This window comes from Podarcis muralis, chromosome 3 (genome assembly GCF_964188315.1).
Source record: "Podarcis muralis chromosome 3, rPodMur119.hap1.1, whole genome shotgun sequence".
NCBI classification, from domain to species: Eukaryota; Metazoa; Chordata; class Lepidosauria; order Squamata; family Lacertidae; genus Podarcis; species Podarcis muralis.
Genome location: NC_135657.1, coordinates 108076649 through 108092559, shown reverse-complemented (window position 1 = coordinate 108092559; position 15911 = coordinate 108076649). Strand labels below are relative to the sequence as shown.

Genomic DNA, 15911 nt, shown 5'->3' with positions numbered 1-15911 from the left:
CGAGCTATTGGCTACCGCCCGTCACGTGGTTCCGTAGAAAAGCCCCTTACGTAAGGAGAGAAAACGGAAGTAGTCGGCGGACATCTTTGAACGGGCCGGAAGACGTCGGGCCGAGAGGCACCTTCCTCGTGTCCTATTCGCGAATCGGCTCTTATGAACCGGGCGGGGGATCCCAAGGGCCGAGCTCTGCTGCTCGCGCGCCAGATTTCCGAGTCGTTTTCGAAGCGGGAGAGAGTGGCAAGGCCGACAAACGGCGCGTTATAGAGAAGCAACAGAAAAGCCGCTTAAATGTTTTGGGGCTGGAAGCAAAGTGCGAGGCACAAGTGGAGCTGAGAAAGAGCGCCTCGCTGTGTAGTCTGTTCCATTCCCACCCACTCACTTAACCCACTCCGAACACAGCCGGAAGTCTCTTGCGCTAACCTCGCCTCTTTCCCTCTAAGGAAAAAAAGGCGGCGGAGGAGCCGAATTCAAGGTTGCCGCGGTGAGTTACTGCGGGAGAAAGTAGAGAGGGGAGCTGCTACCCGGAATCAGGTGCTCAGCTGGGGGTTTGGACCTCTCATAGTGGAATTACCTCTGTTTCCCCTTGGTGCCTCTTGTTTTGGAGCCTTTTGCACCAAGATGTGCCGCTGTATGCACCTGGGTTAGATTCCTAGAATTGCAGCGTTGGGACACCCGAGGGTCATCTAGTCCAACCCCCTCTGCCAGCCAGGAATCTTTATTTATTTTTTGCTCGAACCCTCTACAGTACCCTGAAATGAAGAGTCTCCCACCGAACCATCCCGCTGCCTTCATTTCTACAGCACACGAACCTTAAGCATTTTCAAATTTTATTTATTTGGTTTTTCAGATTAAAATTTCACAGTCGCATGCCCAATATACAACATAAAAACAAGATTCCAAGGAATCTCCTGGACTTCCCTCCTCCCCTTTGTGGGTCCTATTGTTAATCATTTTCCCATGCATCTTTTATGACAATCCAAAACCTTTTACCTCTCCATTGTATCCAAAATTCACCATTAAACGACATGTTATTCCAATCCTACTAACGATTTTAACTGTTTACAATGGTTTTTAAGATAAGTTATAAATTTTCCCCATTCCTTATTAAAATTTTGGTCTTCCTGATTTCTGATTCTTCTGTAGCCATTTCAGCATAATTCATCAATTTGATCTCCCATTCTTCTTCTCTTCTTTCCATCTCTGGGCCAATAACATCTGTGCAGCTATGATCACATACATAAATAATATTTTCTGCTCCCTTGGGATTTTGGCACCTCAGAGATCCAGGGATTATTGGCCAGGGCTGCAATCCTATTACTATATAGTGGTACCTCAGGTTACATAGGCTTCAGGTTACAGACTCCACTAACCCAGAAATAGTGCTTCAGGTTAAGAACTTTGCTTCAGGGTAAGAACAGAAATCGGGCTCCGGCGGCGCGGCAGAAGCAGGAGGCCCCATTAGCTAAAGTGGTGCTTCAGGTTAAGAACAGTTTCAGGTTAAGTACGGACCTCTGGAACGAATTAAGTACTTAACCCAAGGTACCACTGTAGTCCTTTGTGCTCTGATGGGATTTCAATGGAGGTAATAATTCTGCATTATGTTCTCTGCTTTAGTAGCTTTGTGCAGAGGAAATGAACGTTAATACATTTTTCAGTATGTTCAGGGGGTGAGATGAACTTGGACCAAGAATGTGTCCAAGCCATTATGGCCAGTGGTCAGGAGTGATGGGATTTGTAGTCTAGCAAAAATGTGCCTCAAGCTCCCTGCCCCTGGCTTAGTCTGTTATTCTTGATGTGAAAATAGGGATGCTCAGAAGTGTTCGGAAAATAATTCACAGATGGTATTTAACTCCGAGTAGGCTTGCTAAGATATGCAAGACAGAATCAGATAAGTGCTGGAGATGTAAAGAGGCAGAGGGAACGTTCTTTCATATGTGGTGGACCTGTAAAAGGGTAAAAGAGTATTGGGAAATGATTCATAATGAATTGAAAAAAAATGTTCAAAATTACTTTCCCCCCAAAATCAAAGTCCTTTCCGCTGGGGATAATTCAGACAGAAATTCTCAAGTGTCAAAAAAGGTTATTTATGTATGCCACTACTGCGGCCTGTTAGCCCAAAAATGGAAAACGAGCGAGGTGCCAACCAAAGGAGATTAACAACTTAAATTGACAAAATAAGCACAACTTGCAGTCTTAACATATTGAATAAGAGAACAAGATGAACATATGTTTAAAGAGGATTGGAAAAGCGTTTATTGAATATATGGGAAATAATTATGTACAGCTGAAAACACTGGCAGCATTAAGATAAATTCAACAGTGCAAACAAGTTTTGATGGATGCAATAATGGAATACTGAATGGTATAGTTTTTATAAAATATGCAGGGATTTATGAAATGTAAAATGAAGCATGGAAAGTGAAGAATGGAAGTCATTGATATTTTAAGGATGTAAAATGAGTATTTTAAGTTGTAAAACAGAAAATTTAATAAAAGTTATATATATTAAAAAACAGACGTGTTTGGAATTAGCATTTTGCACCAGCCTATCAGCAACTTGTGAACAAGTGACGATGCCTGGGTGCCAAGATGGTGCCTGACATTTTCACCATCTGGAGTTGCATGCCTGGGAATCCTCGGATCTTGACTGTTTTCACACCCTAATACCCCACCCTGTAGAATTCTATCGGTTATATTTTATCTGCACAATCGGAATGAATTTCAGTAACCAAAATGCTTTTTCTGTGGAGCCTGAGCAGGAGCAGCAAACAACATTATACAGTGGTACCTCAGGTTACATACGCTTCAGTTTACATATGCCTCAGGTTACAAACTCCGCTAACCCAGAAATAGTGCTTCAGGTTAAGAACTTTACTTCAGGATGAGAGCAGAAATCGTGCTCCGGCGGCAGCGGGAAACCCCATTAGCTAAAGTGGTGCTTCAGGTTAAGAACAGTTTCAGGTTAAGAATGGACCTCTGGAACGAATTAAGTACTTAACCTGAGGTACCACTGTAGTTAAATGTTACTTGTCTTCACTTACCCCTCACCCCACTGCCCTGCTCACGGTTGTGAAGAATATTCCTCTGTTATTAATTGTCTGTGTCACCATTAAAAAAAAAAAAAGAGGGAGGAATAAGCCAATATTTATGTGGACTGTCCCTGGATAGAGTGACTTTTCTTTATCCTTTGCTGTCTCTGCAGTAATAATTCCTTTGGGCACTAGATGTTGCTGTTGTATTATAAGTTTGAGGTGGATGAAGAATTTTGGGAGTGTTTCTGTTGTTAAAGTGTTGCATTGTATTTTTTTCTAATTGAGTGTTGCTGCTGTTACGTATATTGGCTATTGCATCAGCTTGTGTTATTTGTTCATCATATTTTCAGTAGTGCGCCATTTTTGTTGTACTACAAAATAATTATTAATGGCCTTTGGCTGAGCAAAACAGATGTTATAAGGACAGCACAAGCAGTCAGGTTTTCTTCTGGCTTGATATGAAATTGTGCAGAATTGAAAAGCAGAAGGTTATAGAGGGATTTAATGTTGACCCACCAGAATATTCCCATCCGCTTAGAAGCAGGGTAAGGTCATTGCACCATCATAAGTCTTCGGTCTTTCATTGTGGAGTTACTACAAGCGGCTAAGTGCCTTGCAGTTAAATGTGGCTTGCCTGCAGGCCTGCAATCAAAAAGAAACAGGCCATTACAGTATAGGGAAGAGGACGGATTGCAAAAAAGTAATTTACAAATAAAGAACTGCACGCAATTGGCCTCCTGGAATGATGGAGCCTGCTTGTGTTGCTGGTGGGATTGCACCAAATTTGTCCGGGGAGGATGTGAAGTTCTTTGACAGTCTCATGGCTGTGGGACGCTTGCCATTAGCGGTGGCAGTAGAACAGTTTCCTTCCTCTTCTCATTTTTTTTAATTTATTTTTGCATTTGTGGATCATGTGATGTGGACACACCTGTATTGAAAAGCATCCTTGCCCACAGCAGACAAGCATATCGTGGGGAAGAGATCTAGCCTAGACTTCCTCATTAATTGCTAGCTTTCTACATGTGGGGGTTTGTTTTCTTCTGCAGAGAACTGTTCAGTCCTGTGAGTCTTTAGCAGCAGTCTCGGGTGGTACAGCCCTGGCACAGAAGGAGAGAACGAGACCTCAAAGACCACCTCTCTCCGCAGGAATTTGGGTGGCTCCTGAGATGACCCATTGAGTACCTTCTTTGTGTGCCTCCACAAAAGGTCCTGAGGGTGGCAGCATAGGAACGAGTGTGGAATGCACACCTTTGGTCGAAAATGTTCTGCTTCAATCAGGCCTTGGGCTGAATAACATCTGATACCCTTTTAAATGTGTTGTAGGAAGGGGGTTTTTTGTTCTTGTATTTCTTGTGTATTCTCTGTTTTATCTTGTACTTTTATGTGGCAAACCGCACTGAGATCTACGGATGAAGGGCCCGTATACAAATTTTAAATAATAATTGTCATAAAATAGATTGGCTACAACCACCTAAAATACAGTGGTACCTCTGGTTGCGAACGGGATCTGTTCCAGAGCTCCTTTCGCAACATGAGCAGAACGCAACCCGCGTCTGTGTGTGTGCGGGTCGCGATTCGCCGCTTCTGCGCATGCGCGTGACATCATTTTGAGCGTCTGCGCATGCGCGAGCGGCGAAACCCAGAAGTAACCCTTTCCAGTACTTCCGGGTCACCGCGGGATGCAACCTGAAGAGATTTAACCTGAAGCAAACGTAACAAGAGGTATGCCTGTAGATTGGCTCCCAGTTGCAACTACTCTGTTTCTCTAGGGTTATGGGTTACGCCCCGTTCCACCCCTTTTTGGAGGGACGCGGGTGGTGCTGTGGTCTAAACCACTGAGCCTCTTGGGCTTGCCAATCAGAAGGTCGGCGGTTCGAATCCTCGTGATGGGTTGAGCTCCCGTTGCTCTGTCCCAGCTCCTGCCAACCTAGCAGTTCGAAAGCACGCCAGTGCAAGTAGATCAATAGGTAGCACTGCGGCAGGACGTTAAACAGCATTTCCGTGCGCTCTGGTTTCCGTCACGGTTTCCCATTGTGTCAGAAGCGGTTTAGTCATGCTGGCCACATGACCCAGTAAGCTGTCTGTGGACAAAGGCCGGCTCCCTCGGCCTGAAAGCGTGATGAGCGCCGCAACCCCATAGTCGCCTTTGACTGGACTTAACCGTCCAGGGGTCCTTTATTTTTACCTTCCACCCCCTTTTCCTGCCACTTCCATGCACCAAGATGTGCCTGGTTTTGCATCCGTTAGATGTTGTCTGTGCATACACACAATGAAAGCGCACACAAACACGGTGGCTTGTCTTAAAACTGCTTAGCTAAAGGATTCTTAGTAGCTGTTTGGACACTTCAGAATAGAATTCAGTGCTTTTATGGCCCTAATTTGCTTTGCTTTTATTGGGTGGGTTTTTTCATTATTATTTAAAAAAAGCTTAAATTCTGTCTGAATAGCTTGTTCCCTCTCTTCCCCTTTGCTCTGCTGCTCTTGCTCAACCAGCTTTTATCCTGCCCTGCTTTATTTTGAATCCAGGAAACATTTGCTTTTAATTACACAGCATTAGCCCTTCTGTCAGACCGTTAAGTGTTGAAGTGCAAAGATTAGTAATAAAAGAATCCAGCCTATTTTTCCCAGGACTTGAGGAATGCAGAAAGCATTTTGGTCGGTCTGATGAATGGCCTGTGTTGCAAATCCACCCCTCCCTCCCCTTAGCCTGAAGCACGATTCAGGACAGTGTCTGGAAAGGCAAAAGGGAAGCTAAGCATTTATGGCAGCAGATGATACAGGATGGAACATTGGGAAGCCTTTTTTCAATCTAAGGATTGTCTCCCCGGCCAGGGAAATAAAAAATAGGCCACTTCCTTCATTCGGGTCCATAAATTCAATTTTGGAACTGTGGCAAATTGAGCTGTGCTTTCCCCCACTTCGCGACCCATTTGATTGACCTACTGCCTGGCAAATAGAAGACTGATTCAATATCCTTGTCTTGCCCTTCTCCCAACAGTCTCAGCCCACAGAAGCAGAGCGCAAAAGTTTTTGGAAAAGTGGATCGGGTTGCAATCCTGCTCTCACCCTCTTACACCAAGCACTGAATTGACTTTATCTGTAAGTTGTTAACCATGGTTTCCCAGGCTGTGCGAACTGTCAACCATGGTTAACAGCTTCCCAATAAGCCTCCTGTAAACTATGGCTTGTTCTGAAGCTGTTAGCCATTGTTTCTGGATTTGCACATAATCGGAAGCTATGATTGACGCTGAATCAAATTCTTCAAGTGTATTTTTTTTTGTAATTGGGGAACTGGGATTTTTCTGAGCACTCCATCAGCATGGCAGATTTTAGGCTCAGTTGAATCAGGCTTTAATAAAATGTGGGAACTAGAAGAGAAATGGAGTTGTTCAAAGCCCGTAATTTTTCTTCACCTGTTTGTTTATTTCTGTTGGAGCTATGCAATAAATTCACTTCAGTAACCTGCATCCTTTCGCAAAAATATTCCAGTTTATCAAAGCAACAAATGGACAAATAGCATTTAGCATGTGGCATTCTTCTTTTATTTGAAGTGGGGTTTTTTTCCTAATTCCCTAATGTAAAAGGATAGAAAATGCTTGTTTATTTATTGCCTCTGTTAAAGTCTTTATTGCCTCTGTTAAAAAGGAATATAGATGCCAGCATGATGTTTGATATTAATCAGCTATTGGAGTAAATGCAGAAGTGATAGCAGGACAAGTCAATCTTCTCTGGTTCAGAAATGTCTATTCATCTCATAGTCTGCAGCAAGCAAAACAGATCCAGCTGGGAGGCCAGATCCTTACCTCCTCCATCAGAGACAACTTTGACAGGACTACCCAGCTATCAATTACCTGATGCTGCAGTGACACCCTGTGTGGCCTGTTTTCCTTTGCCTGTGTGGTTTGAAATCAAACCAACATATAGAGAGGCTCAACAGTTTTCGAGCTTCGCTGATCATCAGTGCATGCAAAACCCCGTGTCTTTGCAAGTACCAATGATGTGCAGTCCATCATTTCTTTATTTTGTCTCGTGTCTTACATAGTATATGACCAGAGATTAGGGATTTGATCAGAAGCACAACCCACAGATAGAGATAGAAATAGAAATATTTTTAGGCAAAGGCCTTCCAATGCAACCTTACGTAAAACATACAATTGCTTCATTTGTTCTGTTGTAATCTGAAAACAGAAGTTGAAGCATCACACAGCCTACCCGAAAACTCTCATAGAAATGAAGACTCGCACTTTGAAGAAGTCACACAATATTCTGAAAGATCCCACCCATCCTGCTCACAACTTCTTTGAACTGTTGCCTTCGGGCAGAAGATATAGGACAATGAAAACACGAACCACACGCCTTCTGAATAGTTTCTATCCAGGAGCTCTGATTGCACTAAATAATGATCTCAGGGCCAGTTGCAAGAAATAGCAAGCAGGGAGTAGGAAGGAATGAGATAGGTTTTAGGCTATGTTATGCCTTTAATAGGTTATGTTATATTCTGGATTATGTTATGTTTTTATAGATTATGTCTGAATAGGATGAGAGTGTTGGAGATACGTGCAAATGTGTATGTGAACCCGGTCTTTGGGTGGGTGTTTGATTTTCGTTGTTGTGTATACTGTGTATATACGGACAATGACAATAAAATTTATCTATCTATCTAAAAAAAAAAAGACATTTGGAAACAATGTAATGCTTGATGGATCCGACCCTGTGTTCCTCAGGAGTTTTACAGATAGGGGGCCACCACAAATATGTCCCTTTTTCTGGTTTCCAATGCTCCAGTCAAATTAACTGGTTCCCAAAGCTCTGATCCAATCCTGTGGCCGCAGGGTTCATTCAATCAATCAATCAATCAATCAATCATTCAATTTGCATGCTGCTTTTGCAACAAAGTGTGGGATGTGATACATAAATAACAGTCAAGTACAACATTCCTTCTTTGCCTAGAGTAGACATGCAAAGGCGATGTTTGTTCCAGCCAGTCGAAAACTTCCTGTTTCCTCCTGGCCTGGAGCATCCTTCCTCTTGCATGTGACTAGAGGTAGGTGTGACCTTACCTGTGCAGGTAACAAAAGCACAAAGCACGCAGCCACTCTCTCTCTCTTTTTGACTTTGTCGTTGGAGCAACAGCTTTTAGCTAGAGATGACCTGTTGGCTTTCAGCCAACAGCGGACAAAGAGATTATCTCTATATGGGATAGGCTCACATGTATATTAAGTCTGCCTTCAGGGATCCATCTGTGAACTGATGATGTTGTGAGTAAACTACTTTTATGTATCTTAAATAAGATTGTGGCATATTTATTCTTTTAAGAGGGAAACAAGGGATCTTACCAGGAATCTATATTGAAAAGCTTAAGCAAGCTTGCAACCAGCTACCTGATATGCACTTAAAAGGGGGGTGTTAAAACTCTGCTAAATTATAGAACTTGCTAGTGCAATTTAGGAAGGATATTAATAAACAATATATCCTCTCCTGCCTCCCTGAACATTCCCACACAAAGGAATCAGGGTGGCTGGGGAAAGTCAGCCAGATGGGTGGGGTATAAATAATAAATTATTATTATTATTATTATTAATCATGCTCAGAGCTGCCTGCAACAAGGATACAGGGATGCATTTTGAGCAGACGCTACAAAAACAAATTCCTAACAGCATAGCAAAGCAACACAGCAACGATTATGTAATGCAGCAAATTGATAGCAAATATAATAACATACCCGAAAACCACATCCTAATACTGTAAATATAACAAGATCACTTAAACAACATAGCAAAAATGACAGGTTTCATCTTAGTCCTGGGAACAACAACTCTCCCATGATGTCACACATCTGGGGACACCTAGTTTGGACCTCGGCTGTGAGTTGTTAAGTAAAGAGATACATATCTATAACATTTCTCCAAGTACCGTGTTTTTCCATGTATAAGGAGCCCATGGTGCTGGAGGAGACTCTTGAGAGTCCCATGAACTGCAAGAAGATCAAATCTATCCATTCTTAAGGAAATCAGCCCTGAGTGCTCACTGGAAGGACAGTTCCTGAAGCTGAGGCTCCAGTACTTTGGCCACCTCATGAGAAGGGAAGACTCCCTGGAAAAGACCCTGATGTTGGGAAAGATTGAGGGCACAGGGAGAAGGGGACGACAGAGGACGAGATGGTTGGATGGTGTTCTTGAAGCTACCAGCATGAGTTTGACCAAACTGCGGGAGGCAGTGGAAGACAGGAGTGCCTGGCGTGCTCTGGTCCATGGGGTCACGAAGAGTCGGACACGACTAAACGACTAAACAACAAACTTTTGGGGACACCAAATTCAGAAAATGAGCATATGCACTATCTGTGCATAGGACACCACCAGATTTTAAACCTTATTTTAAAGTAAAAAAAGAAAAGTCTTATACACGGAAAAGTACGGTACTCCCTCAACTGTGTGCTTTTTGGAACGCTGACTTCAGTTGCCAGTGTTTCTTGCCTTTTTGCTAAAGCGACTCTCCTTCCACTTTACTTGCAGGCTCCATCCGAAATCGAAGAGACTGCCGTGATGTTGCACAAATTGGTTATAAAGGTAAGCTGCTTTTCGGAACCTAAATAGCAGCAGATTACTGACTTGGTGAACTTTTCTTGCTTTGAAGTGCACAGCCTTAGGATCTCAGCTTATTCCGGTGCAGCGGCAGATTAGCATGGCAAATTGTGGTCTTGGTCCAGCCAGCTATTCTTGTGTACAGATAGCAGGAAAGCTTGCAGCTTTCTAAACCATGTGTTAAGTGCACCTACTATGCTGATACTTATCACCATGAAAAATAAGCCATATATGTGATCAAATAATTAAAAAAGGAATGAAAGCAATATACCAGCTGTATTATTGGTTGTTGGCAAAAGATGTTACTAAGTTGGATCCTAGGAGGCATGAATGGAAATCGGATAGCCAGTACAGCTGCTCGGCAAATTGTATTCAGAAGAGTTTTGTCCAAATAATTTTTATTGGTATTCAGAAGAGGTTGTGCAGTATCATAACTGATACGTTCTATGACAAATCTCATCAGTCTGCAAGGATGATGCTTGTTGGGTGGAAAAACACATCTAGATTCAAGTTCACTTTTCTGTGCAATAGCACATGGTATAAAGACTCTCCTCCTGCAAAGAGGGGAGGGATTGTGGGCGGGATCAGATCTCTGCCTCAAGCAGGGGGCGTTAGCCCCCTGCCACCCACTCACCTGGCTGGCGCACCACGCCCATGGGCAAGCGCCCAACCAGGCGGCTTGAAGGGGGCGTGGACAGCAGCGTAAATCGCTGCTGTGCCAGCCATGCGGCCTCATTCTTCGTCGTCCCGTCGCGAGTCACCCACCCTCCACTCCCTTAGAGCTCAGGGTCTCAGTTTTCTTTTGGCCTTGCTATGGACCTTAGGTTGGTCGCCCTGGTTGTCCGGGGGGCCTGGTAGGAATTTTTCCATTTGGCATTAGGCTTTGTGGTTTTTTCGCCTACCTTGTAGCAATCGTCACAACTTTCGTGGTATTGGTGGGTAGGTTAGGCATTGGAATAAAGTGTTGTGGTGTGTGGAAGGGTTAGGTGTGGCCATCGCCTACGCCTTCAATTTTGGGTAATCCGTTAAAGGAATCCGGCGGTCGTGGATCCTGTCCGATGCCTGTGTGGCGGGGGGCCATGGCACGACCCTCGGTGACATCAGAGGAGAGCTTATAGTTGGATTAGCATCAACGGGCTCCACCTACTGTTGAATAAACCCCCCTTTTTAGACTCACCCCTCTCTGAGTGGGTGGAGTCAAGTCACGTGATCCAATGCCTAAGCCAATACCTTTTCACTTGCTGTAATCATTAAAGTTGTGGCCTTTTCTTGACCCATTAACCTTATATTACATGTCCTTGTGTCTTCATTTCAATAAGTGGGGATCGGGTCCTCAAACTACAATAGTGTTTTAAAGGGCTGAAGATGCCTTCTGAGTGCAGAAGGACATCTTTGGATTCAACCAGGGTGGATAAAAATCAATGATTTAAAAAATAATAATCAGATTTTAAAAAATTTAAATCGGATTTTTTAAAATTTAAATTAGATTTTTAAAATAAAATGCTTTTGGAGGAAAAATCTTTCTAAAGATAGTTTTTTATTTAAGTTACATTATAATCCAAAGGCTGTCCATCAGGAAATAAGGATTTGTTTTAAGTTTTTCATGTGTGCTAAAACTCAGTCTAAGTTTTTGTTTTTTAAAAAAATTGTTTAACCACATTAGTTAACAAACATGGATACATGTGCTATAATGTTATTGCTTTAGTTAAATAAATGGTTTAAATTGTTATTAAGAAAATGATTGTTTTTCTCCTACCAATAAAGTACAGCAGAAACGTTGTCCAAATATAAAAAAGTTAAAACAGTTACCTTATTAAACCGCACAATCATTTTATAATTATGTATGCAATAGTATAACCAAATCAGTCATTTTTTATACAACCGTAAAAAGTACTCTGAAAATTTATTATTCCAAAAAATGAAACCTTCATCTGGTTGAAAAATATAAAGATTATACCAGCAAGAATGAGTCTTTCTGTTAAAAAAGGGGGGTTTAAATCAAGTCTTACTGACTAGTGATTTAAATTGCGATTTAAATCGATTGATTTAAATAAAATCCAAACCCAATGTTTTGTCATTTTTGTGTAATATCATTTAAAAAAAAAACTTGAGTGGATAACCATTAGTTATTAAAATTAGTCTGTTCTCCTTGCAAGATTTTCCCATGTCAGCTGCGTGGAAAAACAAATGAATTTTGGGTGTGTGTCTTGGAAGTAATTGCAGACTTGGGTGGTCAGTCTATCACATTGGTAATGCCTGCACGAAATCTTTCATTTTTCCTATAGCAGCTTATCTTAACCCATCTGCTGGACTTTCCGAGTTTAAAAGTTAAGGGGAACATTTATGGGCTTCTAGCACAGTGCATCTCTGCTCTATTGAGGTGCATTTTCACAGTTTGACCCATTGCATGGCTTTGCAGAATGTCAAGTCAAACTGAGCAGGCAGACCTGGGTAGGGTCGAAAAGCTGGAGGGCATTTAAAATCCCTGCTGCATTCAGTGTAATACGGAGGGCAGAGGAAGTGCTTTGGGAGCACACTTAGGATTATATGGCTATTTTTGAGTTGCAGATAATGTAGTTCTGAAACTATTCAATTTACAGCAATCCCACTAAGTTCTGTTGGGCTGCTTTCGCTAGTGACTTGAGTGGATGCGCTTAAATATTAAATGCTACTAAGTCATGGGGCGAAGGAAAGCAATCCAGCTGGAATGTATGTTTCCTAGCCTAAGTGCAATTAAATACAGTGGTACCTCGGGTTAAGAACTTAATTCATTCTGGAGGTCCGTTCTTAACCTGAAACTGTTCTTAACCTGAGACACCACTTTAGCTAATGGGGCCTCCTGCTGCCACCGCGCTGCCATCACACGATTTCTCTTTTCATCCTGAAGCAAAGTTCTTAACCCGAGGTACTATTTCTGGGTTAGTGGAGTCGGTAACCTGAAACGTCTGTAACCTGAAGCGTCTGTAACCCGAGGTACCACTGTATCTTCTAAAGAGGAAGCAAAGAAACCCTAGGAAACAGATCTTTTGAGTTTCTGCACCTCATATTGCTGGGGGAATATGCTGTGACAATTTACATGCAAATAAGAGTTCATTGTGGCATGAGTTTTGTTAAGTTGTGGGTGAACATATCAGACGACACAGCGATTCTTCAAACAGCTCTTGTTTATTCACAGGCCAGAACAGAACTGAACTGAAGGGTTCAGTCAGCCTGCTTATATAGAGCTCCAGTACAACGTAACTGTAACAATTTTCTAAAACTATCCAATCACTGAACGTCACTTTCGATCCCTTATTTGCATACTATCTAAAGTATCCCCCTGCTGGCCCAGGGTGAGAACTTCAGTACATAACAAGTTTTGTGGGTAGCAGCCTAGTTTGCCAGATGCGTAGAGGTGTACAGTTGATTTCTCTTGCAGAAAGAAACTTGATGTTCCCTCCAAAAAGAGAGAGCTATCCATGGGGTAATTACACCCTTAGTCTGTGGCACTTCCTACGCCTCTCCTCCATCCAGCCAAGGAGGCAACACAAATTAATATCTCTCCACTTCTCTCAACAAAACCCTTGGAAAAGGCTGCCTTTTTAGCATGCTTTAGCTATCTAGGATATTAAAAAGCTATTAAGCAGCGAGCCAGCCCACAATTGAGTTACAGTGATAGCGTTTCTAGTTGCCTTTGTGCAACGCAAGAGCGAGGAACCTGTGGTTTCAGATCTTGGATTTCATAATCCCTGGCCATAGGGAATGTTGGCTGGGACTGATGGGGAGTCCAACAACATTTCAAAGGCCGTGGGTTTCTCACACGGATGTCTCTTCCAAGAGACTTCCTTGCACAGTCGAGTCTCTGGACAATCTTGGGGAAGGGTCCTGAGCAGTCGTTTGATAGGTCGAGATTCCTGCCTCATGCGAAACCCTTGTTGTTGTTTAGTCGTTTAGTCGTGTCCGATTCTTCGTGACCCCATGGACCAGAGCACGCCAGGCACTCCTGTCTTCCACTGCCTCCCGCAGTTTGGTCAAACTCATGCTGGTAGCTTCGAGAACACTATCCAACCATCTCGTCCTCTGTCGTCCCCTTCTCCTTGTGCCCTCCATCTTTCCCAACATCAGGGTCTTTTCCAGGGAGTCTTCTCTTCTCATGAGGTGGCCAAAGTATTGGAGCCTCAGCTTCAGGAGCCCCTGTCCTTCCAGTGAGCACTCAGGGCTGATTTCCTTCAGAATGGAGAGGTTTGATCTTCTTGCAGTCCATGGGACTCTCAAGAGTCTCCTCCAGCACCAGAATTCAAAAGCATCACTTCTTCCGCGATCAGCCTTCTTTATGGTCCAGCTTTCACTTCCATACATCACCTATGCGAAGCCCACCCACCCACAATTTAGTAATGGATTTAACAGCTTGAAGAGCACGAGAGCGACACATTATCTCAGTGTGCAAGAATAGCCAGCCTTGGTTAACGCTATGCGCCGTTATGTCATGAATTAAGATGACTAATGTTCTGCATGCATAATACCATCAACTCAGGATGGAAGGAATGACAGTCCGGCGATCTTCTGTCAACGTTTGGCATTGTTCATGCGCTACTGCAATTAACTTCCACCAAGGAATGTGTCAGGGGATACAAGCTGCTGTTGGTATTTTCGGTCCCCGGCAGAGCCCAGCTAATTTTACCGTGAATGTCCAAACCATGCTGTGGTCTGGAGACCACTGACTCGTAAACAGCAAACCCTCCTCATGTGATGAGAGGAACGGTTCTAAGAAGGGCTATTAGGCTTGATTATTCGAGTCCTCCTGGTTTCCTTAGGAGACGTGCGGCTGCCAAAGTAAATAAGTGGGTTAAGTTTCCATGCCGTATCGGGAGTCCAGAAATTGTTATGGTTGCTGATCAGCAATCTTGTGTAGACTCCTGGTAGAAATGCAGAAATTTAGACATTCGCAGTCTACCTCTCCATTTATTTTGGCAATCAGCTTTCGGCCGTGACATCAGGATAGTTAAGCAAAACAGTAGCTTCCTCTGGAGGGCTTATTACTGCCACACAAGTAAATATACTCTCAGCGTAGCTTCCGCAGAATGAGAGAGACACATTTAACAATACTGACATATTTGTATTTCGACTTGTGAAATGATAATAAATCTGAATATTTTCTTTTTTCTTTTTTTAAAAAGAAAACAGTGTGAAGGAGGATCTGAACTGTCTTCTTCACTATGGTATCTGCAAATACATTGGGATCATTCCTGCCCACCTCATTCTCTGCAGTCTTATACACATACAGTCGTACCTTAGAAGTCGAATGGAATCCGTTCTGGAAGTCCGTTTGACTTCCAAAACATTCACAAACCAAAGCACGGCTTCTGATTGGCTGCAGGAAGCTCCTGCAGCCAATCAGAAGCCACAGAAGCCCCGTCGGACATTTGTCTTCCAAAAAACTAGAACAGTTCATTTCCGGGTTTGTGACGTTCAGGAGCCCAAACATTCAAGAACTAAGGTATGAGTGTACTCACCCAAGAGTAAATGCCATTGAACATAGAGGGACTTACATTTGAGTAAAGAGTGCTTTGTTAATGTTTTGCTAAATCATGAAGGCCAAAAGACTTCCTTCTGGTCACTGGTGGAGAAAGCTGATGTTTTCTAGGTATGGATGTTTATAGCTCTGTTTTTCCTCCCCAGAATAAGTGTTTTCTCTGTTCTCTTCTTTTTAAACTTGGGCACATTTCACTTTCTAAGCTGTTTACCCAGAATGTCTCTCCCTGAATGCTTTACAGTTACCTAGGCAGTGCAGGAAACGTGGGAGTATAAAAATCATTCCTTGCAATCGGTTTCAAATGATAAATCGGTAGCAGTTTGCATGATAATGCGTTTGGTATCAAACTGATTTTGTTTTCTGTGCTGAATAGATTTTGTTTTCTGTTCTGTAATACAGTGGTGCCTCGCAAGACGAAAAGAATCCATTCCGCGATTCTTTTCTTCTAGCGGTTTTTTCGTCTTGCGAAGCAACCCCATTGGCGGCTAAGCGGATTAGCGCTATTAGCGATTTAGTGCTATTAGCGGCTTAGCGGGTTTAGCAGCTAAGCTGTTAAAAGGCTATTAACAGCTTAGCCGCTTTGAAAAAGGGGGGGGGGGAGCAAGAAAAAAATGGCGAGACTCGCAAGACATTTTCGTCTTGCGAAGCAAGCCCATAGGGAACTTCGTCTTGCGAAGCGTCTCCGCGACAGAAAACCCTTTCGTCTTGCGAGGCATTCGTCTTGCGGGGCACCACTGTATATTACCCAAAATGTTTTCACTAAGAAGACTCTGGAAAATTCGCCTG

At 43.0% G+C, this 15911-nt stretch overlaps 1 protein-coding gene across 5 annotated transcripts in view; it reads left to right on the top strand.

The window, feature by feature from the left end:
- Positions 1 to 75: 75 nt before the first annotated feature.
- The window catches only part of SLX4IP (SLX4 interacting protein), a 99001-nt gene continuing 83165 nt past the window's right edge, over positions 76 to 15911 (top strand). The window contains exons 1-3 of one of the 5 annotated variants that reach the window (XM_077926450.1): positions 79 to 481; positions 6031 to 6131; positions 9545 to 9598. In XM_077926450.1, coding sequence (XP_077782576.1) covers positions 9575 to 9598 — 24 coding nt within the window. In that variant the 5' untranslated portion in view covers positions 79 to 481; positions 6031 to 6131; positions 9545 to 9574. Of the gene's footprint in view, positions 532 to 6030; positions 6132 to 9544; positions 9599 to 15911 lie in introns of all 5 variants that reach the window. The other 4 variants (XM_028722232.2, XM_077926451.1, XM_028722231.2 and 1 more) reach the window with 4 other exon arrangements.